General features: G+C 42.3%; 1 protein-coding gene across 3 annotated transcripts in view; it reads right to left on the reverse strand.

Moving 5' to 3' along the window:
• Positions 1-2,507: 2,507 nt before the first annotated feature.
• peli3 (pellino E3 ubiquitin protein ligase family member 3) overlaps positions 2,508-17,662 on the reverse strand; it is a 53,691-nt gene continuing 38,536 nt past the window's right edge. For all 3 annotated transcript variants that reach the window (XM_037112481.1, XM_037112480.1, XM_037112482.1), the window contains exons 5-7: positions 14,024-14,242; positions 5,218-5,406; positions 2,508-3,318 (exon numbers count right to left, since the gene is read on the reverse strand). In XM_037112481.1, the coding sequence (XP_036968376.1) occupies positions 2,719-3,318; positions 5,218-5,406; positions 14,024-14,242 (1,008 nt within the window). In that variant the 3' untranslated portion in view covers positions 2,508-2,718. The remainder of the gene's footprint in view (positions 3,319-5,217; positions 5,407-14,023; positions 14,243-17,662) is intronic.

Below are 17,662 nucleotides of genomic sequence, written 5' to 3' on the forward strand. Positions count from 1 at the left end.
GTGTGGCGTCTATGACCCACAGACATTAGATCAGTATCTTTCCTTGACAGGCCTGTACTGCAGCTCACATCTCACTTGTTTGAGTGCTTTCCACTATTTTTTCTGCAGCTGTACTATGACAACAGTTATAATTTATTAAGACACATTCACACAGAAGTACATATTCATACTTCATACTAACACAAAATACACCATGTGATCATTGTCTCACACCATAAAGGTAGTTAAATGCTTCAGTTGCTGCACCATAATCCTTTACGGCAACTGAGACAGTTTTGATTTTGAGATGAGTATTACTCATTTACACACCACAACATGTAAATGTATGACCCAGATTAAATTAAAGTTAATAAGAGGAGAAAGGTCCTCGGTGGCTGATTTTTTTTTCTGCCTAAACAAATTGAATAAACAAACTATCTTTTTTGCATGACTGAATAAACTGAATAAACAAACTTACCTTAAAGGACACATGTATACTATTTTACTTCGTATAATGTGGCGGACCCTGCCACCCCTCTATCTTCAAACAGTTTTCTGGGACCTTATTTACCTGTGAGAACAGCTTGTTTATTCACTTATGGAGAAAATATGTATTTCTGAGTTTGTATTATTATCTCATTAATATTTGGTTTTAATTTCTTCTACAAAACTACATCAGTGTTTAAGCTTTGATGACTTTGTTACATATGCCATTGACTTTGAATGCAACATCCTTTAATAACACTCATGGCTTTCTCTTTTCATAGAATCAATATGTAGAGATCAAAATGTATGCAGCCTGGATTGTTAAGTTTCATGATTTTTAAACTGAATTTGAAGCCTGAACAGAGAAATGACAGCATAATATCTGGAGATTTTGTAAACTCCTGGTGGTATCATAAAAAGCAGGCAGCCAGGGATGCTGCTGCCTTGCATGACTCTGATTTCAAAAGTCCCACTAAACTTACTCTTGTGAGCAAGTTAAATTTATGTCTTGATGGCAGGGCTAGAGGACATGTCAGAGTTTATAAACACATTGAGATCAATCTTCAAGTGACCACAGCCATGCATCATAGATCAACTGTCAGTCTCTTGAGATATCTCTCTTTGGACCAAAGTGTAGAATAGATGAATATGGTTATTGGGCACATTGACTGATACTTAAAATTGCAACTGCCTAATATTTTTTTTCAAAAGGGATGTTACACACACACACACACACACACACACACACACACACACACATCCAGTACACCACCATTACCATAGTTGCAGTTATAGAAACAAGTACTTAACATCCCTAAGATTCATCAGACTGTAGAGCTCCTCTGCTGCCTGTCATCCACACTGCGGCCGTCCTTGATTAGTGCCCCTGCCTCTCCCTGTGGACCTTTAAAAAACCGCACACACCAGGCAGATCATCTGTAGGTGCAGGCAACTCAGCTGTAGTACATCACTGTGTCAACTGGAAAATCTGGAAAGGCAAATGAAGACAAATTTGACATCGCCAGTTGTTCAGACTTTTGCTCTGATATGAAAACCCTGCAGCAGCTCTTGGTGGGATTACAGCTGCCCTCTGCATCCTATCTGCAGTGAAAGCTCTTCAGCAGTGATATTAGACATAAGATACAAAAAATATCTGCTCTAATTCAATACAGAATGCATTGTTTACCTACAAATATGTGACTGTTGAATCAGAAATGTGTGTTATGGAGCAGCTATTGGAATATGCTTGAGGGGTACTTGTTTCCAGTTTGTTCTGGCAGTATTGAATAAGTGATGTGTAGCTCTCCTCATGACAAGCTTGCCCTAGCGTTCTAATCTCTCCCTCTCCTTCTCCCTCTTCCTCCCTCACTCACTCACTCACTCACTCCTGGTGGGCAGGCATGGGGCTGCTTGGTGACCTTGAGTTATTTTTAGCACAATGGGGGCGCTGCAAACTGGGAGCAAGGCTCAGAGACACTCTGTGGAGTCTGCAGCTCACCACAGTGCAGCCATGATGCTAAAATGTTGAAGTTACGCGGGTACTTCATTCACAGCACATCACAGCTTCATTACTTTGACAAAGTCTAAACAGCGAAGACACACAAGCAGTCAGCCAATCAGATGGGATGTAGAAAAGCCAACCGTTTTGACAAATTATCAGAACCACTTGAGTGTACCTAAAATATTACTGGACAAGAAAGTGATGTGCATCAACAACTACATCATGATTAATGTTATATATTAATGTTGTATATATATATATATATATATATATATATATATCTATATATCTATATATATCTATATATATATATATATATATATATATATATATATATATATATATACAGAGAGAGAGAGAGAGAGAGAGAGAGAGAGAGAGAGAGGATAAATTATTTATGGCATTGGTAGTTTAGAGAACAGTACTGTACTGTGAAATTACAATTAAATTAATGTTCAATCTGACTGAATCATGCTCTGAATGATAAGAAATGCACTTGAGTCTGAGACTCCGAAGGTACAACAAAAGGTCACCACACATGTTGATTTCAACACAGTTTATTTACATACTCTCCGTACACCTCATTTGAAGTCTTGGCAATCTACTATTGCATCATGTCAACAGTCCTTTTCTTGTACTCATTCTTTCATCCCACACTTGAGTGTCCACATTTTTGTCTTTGCACACAGTGACAGTCTTTACTCAGCAGGTTCACCTCTGTCCTCTCCGCCCTCAGTTTCCTCTGAGTAGCTTCAGTCAACGGGGCCCTGGAAGATTAGTTTGATGTGGCCCTGCTCCCCCGTCAGCCAGGTACCACAGAAGGGGCAGGCAGCATGGAAGGCGTGGGTGCCGTGGGGTAATGGGATTTGGCTCCATCCCACCACTGTTTTTTCTGAGCATACATGGCCGCAGGGGCAGAAAGCGTGAGTGGGTGGCCCGGCATCCAGGTACAATCCTCCTTCACAGCCCAGCCACAGCGGCACATAGGGGCCCACTCGCCGGCACATGGGGCACTCCCTTTCCCCGGTGCTGGCTGGTGCTGTGCCCCCAGGGCCGGCAGGACCCTTTTCCTTGCGGTAGCCCCAGTTATGGTAGCCATGTACGTGGCCGCAATTAACGTAGACCCAGGGCTGCTTCTTGTCAACGATCTCACGCTGAGCCAAACTTGGGAATGCCAGTGTGTTGAACCCCACGGGACACTGGGGTCGGGCGGCATTCAGCTCCTGGCGAAGGGACTCCAGCTGTTTGAGGGTGGGAGTGTGCCGCAGTCCAGCGGGGGTCCTCCATAGCAGGGTAGCCCCACACAGATCAATTAGAGAACCGTCTTGGAGGGTGTTTGACTCATTTTCAACCTTGAGAGGAGAACAGAAATTATAGAAATGTAGCAGGAGAAAGAGGGGAAGAGAAGGTACATCATTTGTCATAACTGGGCTGTCAGGACAGAGGAAATGCTGATTTCTTTCTATACTGGTGGGAGCTGTTAAACTGGGAACACTCTGCCTGGGCTGATACACTCTGTACAAGAAAACCTTCCAGCAGTATACTTCTAACCACCACATGATGGCACTGTGCTCAACTAGACTAGTATAAGTGCTTTCCCTCATAACACCATTATCATCAGCAGCACGTCTATCTTTGGAGTGTTGCTGTAGTACGATAATTAAAGACAGATTATTTTTTTGTTTGAAAGAGAAACAAAAAAGTTGCCTTCACACCTGCTCAGATTGCTGTAACATATATGATAGAAACTAAAAGCACATAAAAAATACAGAATCTATGAAAAATACCCCTGTCTTTTGTCTTTCAAAGGATAATGTTATAATGTAAATGACAGTTCTCAGGACAGTATCATCTTACGTTGATGCACTGACCAGAGCAATCAGATTCATGACAGCTTTGTCCGATTTGGTGCCAGACTTCTTATAACCATAAATCATAAAAACTGTTATTTTTCAGACAGCTCAAATGTTTTCCATATTACAGGAGGTTATATATGGAACAGCAGGGTTATGCAACAGTGCTTATTAAAGACCCCCTCTCCTGTATTTTGATATTGTTATGATATTTGACATTTCCTTTCCTGCCAATGCCGATGAGCCACACTGATAAACACTTTTGATAAATAACTTTTAGTTATTTAAGTTTAGCAGAGAACTATTAACCATGCCCTCATTTTCTGAGAAAGAAAGTCCTTTAAAGCTAGGGTTGGTAAGTTATTCTAGAGGCACGTTTTGTTTAAAAACTTTTTCATGGCCCAACAGCTTTCCATAAATCAAATACTCCGACATATAATAATAAAAAAAAACATCTAGTGTCTGTGGCCGTTGTAGACCTCCAATAACCCTATCCAATCAGTCACATAGGACTCATGAAAAGATCAGATCTGCCTACCTGCAATCTGCTATACTTGGCACATGACTAGAGTCTTCCGTGCGGCCAGGTAAGTATACTGCTAAAGCTATTAGCAAGCCAACTACACTGAAACTGCAGCCAAAACTTCCCACAACTAACATGGTAACTTGACAGTGGTGAGTTGACATTTATTATGATAATATTCTGAGCATGTAAAGGAGACATTAAGTAGTTCTATATGATTAGTGATGACAGCAATACACTGTGCCAGAACCGTTGTAATAAAGTCAGTAACGCCAGAGGTGGTAGTCCTATAACACATAACCTGCTCCTCCCTCAATAGCCAATCATAGCAGTCAAACTGGGAAAAATTTCAGCCAATTACATTGATGCACTGACCAGAGCAATCAGATTCATGACAGCTTTGTCCGATTTGGTGCCAGACTTCTTATAAGCATTGAAGAAAAGGCTATTGTGTTAATGCAGGGGATTACCAAACAAGGTGGGTTATAACCTTGTTTTGGGTAAAGTCAACAAACTACCATGCATTTTAAAAAAAGCTGCAGTAAGGAGTAAGTGTCATGCTGGGTATCCTTTTCAGACTGTTTTGCTTAACAGAGTTGTTGATTTATGTTTTAGGCTGGAAAAGCTAAGAAAAGTAGCTGCTGACACATATTTGGCTGTTGGGAACTGCACAGTTGGGCAGTATGTGTTCATGTGCATTGGAGGAGTGGCTCTGGAGGGAGGGGATTTTTTTGGTTGGATACTTTAAATTTAGCTGGCTCCCCCAGCGTTAAGACAATGTTTATGTGCTTACATTGAACTGTCTTTGTAATTGCTTATCTCTGACCACAAAGCAAACATTGGTGTCATCTTCACATCAGCCCCCTTAATCTTACCAGTTTGCCCCTCTGTTGGGCTGAGCGAGTCTCCCTCAAGGCAAAGACGTTTCCACAAACTGAGATTTCCCGCCAAACGCCTGGAGCTGGCTCAGACACAAACTCCCCTGCCGGGTGCATCACCAGCACTCCATTGGTGGTCAGGCCATCCATCAAGCCATCCGATGTCCTCCATTTGGCAGCTCGCTCCTGAGAGACCCCCCACACGCGCACACACATGTGTGAACACGTGCGCGCACACACACACACACACACACACACACACACACACACACACACACACACACACACACAAGCAGAGCAGGCAGACATAAAGGTTAGGGGAATGATGGAGAGGCACAGAGGCATGATAGTGGAGGTGTTTTTTTCTAACCAGCCACCGTTGCATTTCTCTGTTGCTATATTTAGCTCAGTACAGAATGACCACTGTACTGACTAATGCACAGAAATGCACCCATGCCTAAGAATAAACCTGTCCCTTAGAGAGAGAAAGGATGTGTTGGGAACACAAACTAGCTCTCATAGAATGAAACAGCAAATTTCTGGCATGTGTAGTTTCATCTTTAAAAATGATCTTAAAGGGCCAAGGTAGTTAAAACAGCGGTCTGGAGATTTTGTTCTGCAAACATTTCTTTTAGGGGCTGAAATTTGAAACACTGGCATTTATCAATACTGCTGTATATGACAATGAGTTGAATGAGAGCTACAGAGCATTAAAGCCTCTTCCTCATTGTTTCTGTTTTACGGTTTAGCTTTTTAGTTCAGTCTCATAATTTCAAACAGCAGCACGCAGGTACACAACAACAGCACTAGCCAAACAGCAGGTAGACACAGTGAGAGACTAGCTGGTGAGCATACTGAACTGTACTGGAGTGTTTAGCAGCTAAAGAGCTCCAAATAAATGTTAATGTTGCCCTATATCTGCTGGATGTCTATACAGATGTTTGCTAACAGTTTGTAGCCATGTTAACATAATAAGGTAGTAATACATTAATGATGTGTTGCTCCCAGGTACTAGCACAATAATATGGTGGCAAGCTTACTAAATATTAGTGATATAATAAGCACATTTCAAAGCTTTAATTTTGGTTTGGCTGTCCATTGATGTGTTTAATTGGTATCAATTATATCACAATATATGTTTTCCCTTCAAATGTTTAAATTAATCGATGCAGAGGATTTGTATACATTTATTCATTGAATTGGGGTTATAAGCTTAACCTCCTCATCTCATAAAACAACAACCTCTGACAGCTGTGTGAAATTGATGTCAAATGTGAAATGTGGGACCTTTAAACCATATAGGGTCTGTTATGATGTACCAATAGGTGACACTAATGCACCCCAACGCAGGTTGCCAGCTAGCTACTACCACACTGTGTGGCTACTGCTGCTGCATAAAATCCTACTTGAGGATGTTGAAGAAAGGAACGAGACACTCTACCCAAGGTGGATGTAGATACTACTATCATATTGTCAGTGTGAATTACTTTATCCAGACGGCCAAGGTAATGGTGTAGTTATCCCTCATACTTTGCCTTCTGATCTAAAAATGTGGGGGATGGCGGTGTCCTTTACACCTCCAAATCACTGTAGTTCTAAAGAAAGTAAATGCTACATGATTCCTTCTTGAAAAAAATAAACCCTGCCTGCACATTCAATTTAACGATGAAATACCTAGCCTCATTGTCCCTCACTCAGAGCCAGTCAGCTCTGGAGGAACAAACACACTGACTCACATAAAGAGTCTGCTCTGCTCAGAGCCCTTAACCAACGGGGGGAGAGCTCAAGGATTCATTTGTAACTTTTGGGATTGAAAAGTAAATTTATAAATAAATAAATAAATTCACTCCTGCCATCAGGTCTATCAACAGGTTTATCAATTTGACTGCAGCAGTGATCCACAAGGATGACCTCCATTGTTGGGTGTTTATGTTCTGTAATGTTGACCTCTGACTGGACCTGGAGGGGAAATGTTCTTTTTACAGGAAGAAGCGGGGAAAATCTGAAACACTGAGCCTTGGTGCATGGTGTTGTTCGCTAACTTACAGCTGTCATTCTGTCTGCTGGGAGTGAACACGCCATTAACAACCACCAGTTCTTATGAAAATCTATCTACGTGACACCAGCACAAACAGTTACGGCTGAGATCATGTTTTAAAGATTCACTGATGGTATGTTTATTCTCATTGGCTGACTTCCTTTTTTTCTCCAAATGAGTAAACTTGTGGATTTCTCTGGTATAACATTGTCGGAAATATTTGGTATAATGTATGTGCACACCTCAAACAAATATGTTGTGGATTTTAAACGTTATAGCGTGAAAACACATAACACGTTACACATATCTTAAAATGCTATTGCTGAAAACATGGTCACAATACACTATCAAAAACAGGGTCTGTTATAATGAAAACCTTAAGTATCATTCCGTTAAGGTCTTACCTTTCATAATCATGAATTATTTATTAATGATGTCAGTATATCTGCTCATCTATCTGCAGTGTTGCCAGTAAAAAAGTGGTCAGATTAAAGTAACGGGTAACGCGTTACTGTTAATGTGACCATTTTTTTCAGTAACAGTGATCTAATGGGTTAATATTTCCAAACCAGTAATCAGATTAAAGTGTCACTGTGTGTTACTATTATTTCAGTCATTTTCCTTAGTAAGAATATATATTTTTGCTTTCTTCTTGCATCTCGGGGAGTGATGTCACATATACAACGAGTCACGTTTTTCAGCATGAGGACAACTCACGTGTAATACCATGCAGCGACATAAACACAAACAACAATGGAGGGAGGAGAGAGATGTACGATTTCTAGCTGGAAATACAGTCATTATTTTGAGTTTGTGTCAGCTAAAGATGTTGTATGTTGTAGAGAAAATGCTGCACTTAAACACGATTGACTCGCCCTCATTTGGTGCCATAATAAACAAGATTCCTACTACTATCAATGCCGTGCTGGGCGTTACTGTTAAAAATGCACTTCCAATAAAGTCAGTTGAGTATTGGCAAAACCGGTAGTCATTTTTATGTTGAGGCAGCAGGGTGTTGTCAGCAGCTGCTTAATGTAACTAATAAGGTAACTTGTAATCTAACTTAGTTACTTTTAAAAACAAGTAATCAGTAAAGTAACTAAGTTACTTTTAAAAACAAGTACTCAAACTTAACTTTGTTACTTTTAGTAATCAATAATCAATAATCAGTAATCAGATTACTATTTCAGGGTTACTGTAGCGACACTGTCTATCTGCACTATATCCATCACACAGTTCAGAGGTGAGCCACAGAGCCTGCTTTTTAATAAAAGGAAAATATTTGTTACATATACCGGTGTAAATTTATTTGGGATGGCTGGGGGAGTTATACAAGCAGTTGGGGTGTATGCGTGTGTGTGTGTGTGTGTGTGTGTGTTCATGTGGAGAAGTGCTTGCTGATGGTATCTCTCTGACTGCTGGCCTAGTTGTCGGGGGTCCTGATGAATCTTGCATGGAATGAAGTCATGCTGTCATGAGAACGGCTATTATTGGTTTGCATGGCGAAGGAATAATAGTTCGTGGGCCACAAAAGGAGGCCGGCGGGCTGGATACGGCCTATTGAGGACCACTGTTTTGGACCACCCTAGCCTGGCAGCATGTCCTGTGGTTCGAAAGCTTTCACAAGTTAAAACAACAAATGACTAACTTCAGACTAACTCCTTGGCAGGACTGCTGAGTTAGCTCAATGGTGCTTGACCGTATATGGACATGCAGTGTGCTCATTTCTTTCAAAAGCTAACTGGTTTATTGTAACTTGGGTCTTCCATCTGTACTTACTTTTGTAGGAACTTCTCGTCTCCTCTCTGCATCTCACAGAGGCCCGTGTCTGTCATTAATTACCCTTTCACCTTCTCTAAGCTGAATGTTTTCAGAGAGGTGCCTGGCAGACCCTTCTCTCCACTGAGCAGGAGGATGTTGTTTTACTGCTATCAACCTTCGGATGGACATGTCACTGGAGAACTCTTTTAGTAATCTACAACAAATAACCAGATCTGCCCCCCGAAAAGAGATGCACTCCTTTTCCTCAGATTAAACGAGGTCAAACACTGAAGAGTCTTCTCTCTACCCATCAGAGGAAAATAGAACTGTTTTCTCACAAGAATTATTATTATGATTGAATGTGTTTACTGATCTACATCTCTCCCCCTCTGAAACAACAGATACATTCTACAATGGGGGAAGGCTAGTTTGGAAACCTAATACAGTTCTCCCCTTTCATGTGTCAAACCGTTGTTTAAGACGGTGTTGTCGCAGTCTGACATTCTAATCCCACAGTGGTCTCTCTACTCATTCAGGTTTTCCAATAAATTCTGAATAATCTATAAACTAGGATCTCATCTCCTTAATTTTACCATATTAACGAATAGTACTACTAATTGCACCAATAGTAGTTGTTCTACTGGGGGACTTCAACGCTCATGTGGGCAGTGACAGTGTTACCTGGAGGGGTGTGATTGGGAGGAACGGCCTCCCCGATCTGAACCAGAGTGTTGTTTTGTTACTGGACTTTTGTGCTAGTCACAGTTTGTCCACAACGAACACCATGTTCAAGCATACGTGTTGAGCGCACGTGGCACCAGGACACCCTAGGTCGGAGGTCGATGATCGACTTTGTGGTTGTGTCATCTGACCTTCGGTCGTATGTCTTGGACACTCAGGTGAAGAGAGGGACTGAGCTGTCAACTGATCATCACCTGGTGGTGAGCTGGATCCGCTGGCAGGGGAGGAAGCTGGACAGACCTGGCAGACCCAAACATATTGTGAGGGTCTGCTGAGAACGTCTGATGGAACCCTCTGTCAGGGAGGTCTTTAACTCCGGGAGAGCTTTGGCCAGATCCCGAGGGAGGCTCGGGACATTGAGTCCAAATGGACCATGTTCTCCACTTCCATTGTTGACACGGCTGTCCGGAGCTGTGGCTGTAAGGTCTCCGGTGCCTGTCGTGGCGGCAATCCCCAAACCCGGTGGTAGACTCCAGAAGTAAGGGATGCTGTCAAGCTGAAGAAGGAGTCCTATCGAGCCTGGTTGGCCCGGGGGACTCCTGAGGAAGCTGACGGTTACCGGCAGGCCAAGTGTGCAGCAGCACGGGCAGTCACGGAAGCAAAATCTTGGGTCTGAGAAAAGTTCAGAGAGGCCATGGAGGAGGAACTGTTGACCTCAACTTGGGACGTTGTCGGGCGGTGGAATGAATACTTCGAGGATCTCCTCAATCCCACTGACATGCCTTCCAAAGAGGAAGCGGAGGCTGGGGACTCATTCATCACCCAAGCCAAAGTCACTGAGGTAGTCCGGAAGCTCCTCAGTGGCAAAGCACTGGGGGTGGATGAGATCCACCCTGAGCACCTCAAGTCTCTGGATGTTGTGGAGCCGTCTTCGTTGACACGTCTTTGCAGCATCGCTTGGCAGTCGGGTACAGTGCCTCCGGACTGGCAGACCGGGGTGATGGTCCCCCTATTCAAAAACGGGGACCGGAGGGTGTGTTCCAACTATCGGGGGCTCACACGTCTCAGCCTCCCTGGGAAAGTCTATTCCAGGGTACTGGAGAGGAGAATTTGGCCGATAGTCCTGGGGGGGGTTTGGCTCGGGAGCCACAGGATTTCATCTCTGCTTTTCTCAGATGATGTGGTCTTGTTGGCTCTTTCGAGCCAGGACCTCCAGCATGTCCTGGGGCGGTTTGCAGCCAGTGTGAAGTGGCAGGGATAAGAATCAGCACCTCCAAGTCCGAGGCCATGGTTCTCGACCGGAAAAATGTGGCTTGCTCCCTCCGGGTTGGGGGAGAGTTACTGCCTCAAGTGGAGGAGTTTAAGTATCTAGGGGTCTTGTTCACGAGTGAGGAAAGGATGGAGCGTGAGATTGACAGGAGGCTCGGTGCACTGGCCACAGTAATACGGTTGTTGTATCAGTCTGTCGTGGTGAAGAGAGAGCTGAGTCGAAAGGCAAAGCTCTCGATTTACCGGTCAATCTATGTTTCTACCCTCACCTATTGTCATGAACTTTGGGTCATGACCGAAAGAATAAGATCCCGTATACAAGCGGCTGAAATGAGTTTCCTCCACAGGGTGGCAGGGCGCTCCCTTAGAGATAGGATAGGGTGAGGAGCTCTGTCACCCAGGAGGAGCTTGGAGTAGAGCCGCTGCTCCTCCACATCGAGAGGAGCCAGCTGAAGTGTCTTGGGCATCTGTTTTGGATGCCCCCGGGACGCCTCCCTCGGGAGGTGTTCCTGGCATGTCCCGCCGGGAGGAGACCCCAAGGAAAACCCAGGATGCGCTGGAGCGACTATGTCTCCCAGCTGGCCTGGGAACGCCTTGGGATCCTCCTGGAAGAGCTGTTTTTATTGACAAGCATTAAGATAGGACCAGAAGGAATATGTATAAGTCCTCAGTCCTACTGTATGTTGAAGTGTGTTTATGTTTAATCATGTTTTATTTTTGATTTTAGTCATGTCGTATCATTTCATGTAGACAAAGCCCCACTATTAAGCCATGGTGAAATTCTGGGAAAGGTGAAACACAATCTCGAAACATTAAAAGCAATAATTTAGTTTAATGAAGTCTTGTGAGTTTAAACTCATACTGTCACAGGAGAAGTGAACACTGTCAGCCTGCCACCTGCGCTTGCTAGCATGGGTAATAAAACAGAGAGACATGCTCTCCTCTCTCACTCTGTCTTACCCCCCTTTTTCTCTCTCTCTGTTGCTCTTTTCTTACGCTCTTCTTATCACATACTCTTCTGCACTCTTATCTTCTTTTTAAAATATAATCTTTACTTTTAGTTTTGTAACGAGCTCTAAGACAAGTGAATTGAATCACTGCTTTAAGTGCTTTACTTCAAAATCTTTAACAGAACAAAGTTCTTTCCTTTTTGATTTTTAATATATTGTTAAAGTATCCCCGCCTGATCCAGATCCAGTAATTGTCTGCTTCAGAAGCTGTACAAGTTGTTTCCAACGAAAGAGAGACTTTGTGTGCTCCAATCCGAGACCGATTCTGCCCCCAGCGCTCCCAATGCGGACATCGCTGGGCCTTTGGACCGAGAGTTCCTCAACAGAGTACTGGACTTTCCTCTGGCTATTGGATCTTCACAGCAACGCTCAAGGAACCAAAACTTCAGGACTTCCTGATTCCCAGACAAAGCAGCCTGAACATCTCCACACAGCTGGATCCATACACGTCAGAATGAATTGGTGCCTAAATTCTGACTTCTATTTTATAATTTGAAGAGAATTGAGATTAGGGTCTTGTTAGTATTAAAAATTACTCCAATAATATTTCCTGTCCTGTCTGAGGAATAGGTGAGTTATAAACAAACAAACAAACAAACAAACAAACAAACAAACATTTTAACCAAATGTTGTCCGTTGTGACCAATCTGACCTGTGATTGGCCAACCAAATCAATTTGCCCTCTCAGGAGAATTAATTTCATGCAAAAACATTTTTCATGTTTAAAATATTATGATACAGTCATTACCTACATATCCCTGCCCATGAAATGTTTGGTGATTCTCAGTTCTTTCTCAGAATTCTGATTAAAGTCATAAATCTGATAAAGGCGGGTACATGGATAATCGGGCAGATTTTTGTCTCGATTTCTCTCTTATGATCAAAGCCAGCAAAGGCCGATTATCTGATGTTTAAAAAGGACATTGTGTCTGATTTTCTTGTGGTGTGGGGTGTGTTAGGAGTGATTGTGTGCGTAAATAAGGAGAGAGCGTAAATAATGAACGTGTTTAATATTTGCGACTAGAAATCCTGTAGCGTGTGGGGTGTTGCGAGTGGAGCCAAGCACGCACAGCGTGTGATGTCACGTGTACTGAACCAACAGCCAATCAAGACACCAGGCTGTGTTTCTCCGGCAGCCTTTTATTTACCTGTTGTCATAGTGACTCGCAGTACTGGGGGCAAGAGCGCACGGCGCTGCTCTAGAAGCGATCTGTAATTTTTACTCACCTCCAACTAGCGCTGTAACGCATTCAACCCACACTCTCGTTGTCTTTTTGAATGACTTTTTCCATAGCTGTTTTGTTTTGTTTTTGTTTTTTTCAGCTTTTCTTCACTGCATCTTCCGGTTCATCGTTTGTTTACACTGAAGTCACGTTTGACCACGCAAAATTTGTAATATCGAGCGTGAAGAACCTGATACCCTGCTTAAGAATCGGTTAATGTGTGGTGTGCACTACGGAGAACACCAAACACTATAAGATCAGCAGAGAGAGATCTTGTGCGATCTGTCTTTTGTTGTCATCAAGTGTGTGATCTCCTAATCTGCGAAGGTTTGAAAAAGCCTGTAGTGTGTACCCGCCTTAATTTATCTAAGAGTTCTGACTTTAATGTTAGAATTGTGATTTCTGACTTAAACCTTTGATCAAATTCTAGCAAATTCTAGTATGTTCTGACTGGTTATGTAACCAGACACATATAATAACAGTCAACGCACTTTCATAACACACATGATTAACACTAACACTAACCAGCAACTCCATACAACACACACACACACACACACACACACACACACACACACACACATACACACACACACACACACACACACACACACACACACACACACACACACACACACACACACACACTCTGTTGCATCCTTAGGCCAGGTCACATGTACTGTCACCCATCCTAACAGCTATGATGTCACCCGTGGGTGGCACAGCCCTGTCCCGCTGTTGCTCTCACCATGTTGCCACGGTTACCAGCCCCTGTGTAGTTCACCAAGAAAATCCTGACACCCACAAAGGAGAGCACTTACCCCAAGGAAGATGTTTTTGGAAGAGTCGAAGCCGGCTGCGTAGATGCGGGCGGTGTAGGGAGCGCTGCGTTCACACATGATGCGGCAGGCATAGCGGGAGATGGTGCTCTGGGCCGACTGACCGCCGCCGCCACCCTCCCCTGCTGCACCCCCACCCTGACTGCTGCCTGCTGTGTCCGTCACCACAAAGTCGATCATGCTCTCTGTGGACCGGCCAATCTGAGAAAACCAAGAGAGAGGGATCAAAATCCTAAAACAATAAACAATACAAATAACTCCATGCTTGTACTAAAAGGTTGGTTCATCCAAACTACAGAAATCATATTTTCTCACTTACACCAAGGTTTTCACGATTTTATCATAACCAAAGGACAATGGCTGCTTGGATGTAAAGAAGTGTAGTTTTCTTTTCCTTTCCACTGAACCGAAGAAATGAGGAAGCAGCACTGCTCTTGAAATGAAATATTGAAATATTATAAGCAGCACAATAACAATTTCATTTGCTTCCATCGTATCTGGGTAGAGTAAGATATCTAACAAATATCTGTCCCATACGTGAACAAAGTACACCCAAACTATCATGCATGATTAGATAGATTGAGAGGAGAGAAAGGAACCTGCTTTGTAATGTTGGTGAACTGAGCCTTTAACACAGCAGACAGAGGAAGGGAGACAGATGGAGCAGAGCCCTGTTGATACTGTATGCTGGAGTTTGTATAGATCTCTTTGATGATGAGAGAAGGTGTTTGGAGGAAGGCTGTGAGCTGTTGAGGGCAGACAGGCCTGACTCATCCTCTCGTATATTTTATCTCCTCAGTCTTTCGTCTTCCCTCCTTCTTGCTTTCTTTCCTTCACTACCTCTTTATTCCCTCCCTCTGTTCTCTCTGACACCCTCACTGTGCTGTTCTGTCATGACTCGGCATTCTCGATGAGTCTGACAAATCTTACAGATTACCTGAGCACTCACTTAGATGCATGTCTGACTTGTGTTTTGTTCTGTATGGTGTTCTGTTGTGATTTGCTTCGGGGCGGTCAGGTTCCATTATAGTTAGACACATTAAAGAACCAGCTCGCTGTTTTAGGAAAGCATGAGATGGGAAGATGGATATCAGAGAGTGAGGATGTGGTTAGCGTAGCAACAGTTCCTACCAACACCTCTTAAAGTCCCTGATTAACATGAGGTAATTAACGCCCCCCCCCAAACAAATGTTTTCTGGTTTTAGCCACATACTCACTAAGTCACTACTCTAAAAGCAACCAACCGGCAAGCATGTTAACTTGAGGTAGCTAAACAGGCTAATCTACTTACTCAGATGGATGCCTTTTGAAAGGGATTGCATGTACATGTAATTGTACTGGACATTCAGTAGCTTGGTTAAAACAAATTTGACTGTGGTGTTCTAGACAAAGGCTAGCCAACATTGGTCAGAGAAGGCTAATTCTCATTTTGTATTACAGAGAGAAGTTTAAAATGTTTGGCCAGACTTTGAATCTGGAAAATTTCAGTTATTGTAGAGGAGCAACTCCTTTATTGCCCTGAGCTGCCATATTTGAAAAGGGGTGCCAAACTGAATTCAACTGTCACTTTTATTCTAAGCCGCTTAAAGTAATGGTTGTAAATATAAGACTAGATACATTTACTGAATTGTTATCATGTTTAATTACACAATTAATAAGCTCCCTGATTCGATCTGCAATGTTTTCGACAAGCTGACATTGTTAAAAGCCTGTTTCGGGTTAAAGCCCACTTTTTCACCTCCCTTCAGCATATACCTCTGAAGGTATGTGAACACAACTGCACCTTCTGAAAAACAGGAATTTTGATTTGACAATAGAGACATTTCCTTAGACACAAAACAGTTCAATTTCAATGCGCCATCATTTTTCTGTAAATTTAACAAACACATTCTGTTCACAGGCTGCCTTTTAATTCTTGGATTTTTGCATTTAGGGTTAACATACTTGGCTCTGTATTTGGTGTCAAAGTGCCACCGTAAATTGTCTCCTCTGTGACTGGCACTGTCTTGTTACAAAGAAGACATACTTCCTTGTTTCCCATCTCGCATTAAACTGCCTTCCCTCAATGTCAACTTCTCTTTTCTTTGACATTTTGCTTGGCTGCAATGATGAACGTTATAAGCTACAATCATTTGACTAGAGTGTCACTACTGGAGGTGGCTAGTGAGACATGACATTGCTGACATCTAGCGGCTAGATGCCTTTCCAGACAGCAAAATTGTTGTGGCTTAGAACTGGCCCATACCAGATACATTAATCTGGCCATCATGCCGCATGGGATGATGGCACTTGGGTGATCTGCTCCTGACCTCCGGCTTTACTGGCCCGCGTCTGGGATTGTGGCAGGCCAAAGTGCCATCTTTCTACGTGGTATGAAGGCTGGATGAGGGTGTCAGGTACATTTTGCTATCTGGGTTCAGTGTGCAGATATTACTATTTTTTCCAATTGCTAAAACACAATTTTGCAAACTAGGCTGGTTTTATCAAAATACTTAACACAATTCACAAAACCACACACCCAAACTGCAAAATACCTTATATATCCTGCAAAATGAAGCACTGCAACCAAAACTACATATAGCATAATCAAGATCAAACTTTTGCACCAAATGGCACACACTTAATTCGTATAACTATTTTTATCTAGCCAACTACATGCTGGTGAGCATAATGAAAAGCACTCTCATCTTTAGTATGCTTTGTCATAATAATAAAATAGTTCAAATTATAAAGAATTCTTCAGATTGTTCATATGCACAGAAATATTTGCAGATACACACACGCTGTTGAAACTTTTATTTTTTTATTTTTCACCAAACAAGTCAGTGCAACTTATGCATTGGAGTGAACAAAAATATGCTCACAAAACAGTAAACTGAAAAAGAATAGCATAAAAAAGAAATGCGACAATGTGAGAAGCTGCACTCTCTGTCCAGCCTCTCACATTGTCAGCCCATGGTGGATGATATAGATTGTTGTGTCTTATGCAGAGAATCGTATTTGGTGCATTCAAAAAGTGCGATTTTGAATTGCAAAATGTGTGTAAAGCATGTGTAAAGTGTAATTTTTGTCTCCGCCGGTTGTCTGGCTACTCCCTAGAAATATTCTGGCACATACAGTAGCCCTAACCAAAAATGTTTTTTATGCATCCATGTAATTATACCCATTAAACAAAAAAGAGCTGTCATGTTAGTTGAAATTTGGCTGTTGTAGTTGTATATTGTTAACTATAGAGAAAGTCCAGCAAGCTCTTTACCTCTGCCACCAGACTTTAAGCTAAGCTAAGGTAAACTTAACTAAGATAAGCTAAAATAACTGGCAGTGAAAGTTACTTTATACAGACATGACACTGACATAATTCTTTTCATTTACCTCTTAGCAAGAAAGGGTATGAATATATTTCCCAAAATGTCAAACCATTACTTATAATCTCTAGGAACTTATTTACAATCAAATATGTAACTAAACATTTCAATTAATCAGCAGTAATGTGAACTATGTGCATCATAAGAGATGTCATCCTTAGACCTGCTTCACACTGAGAGGAACAAATTAACAAATGGAAGCAAAGCACAGATGCATACAATGCCAGGATGAAGAGCGTATATGGCTACATTAAGG

This window comes from Acanthopagrus latus, chromosome 10 (genome assembly GCF_904848185.1).
Source record: "Acanthopagrus latus isolate v.2019 chromosome 10, fAcaLat1.1, whole genome shotgun sequence".
NCBI classification, from domain to species: Eukaryota; Metazoa; Chordata; class Actinopteri; order Spariformes; family Sparidae; genus Acanthopagrus; species Acanthopagrus latus.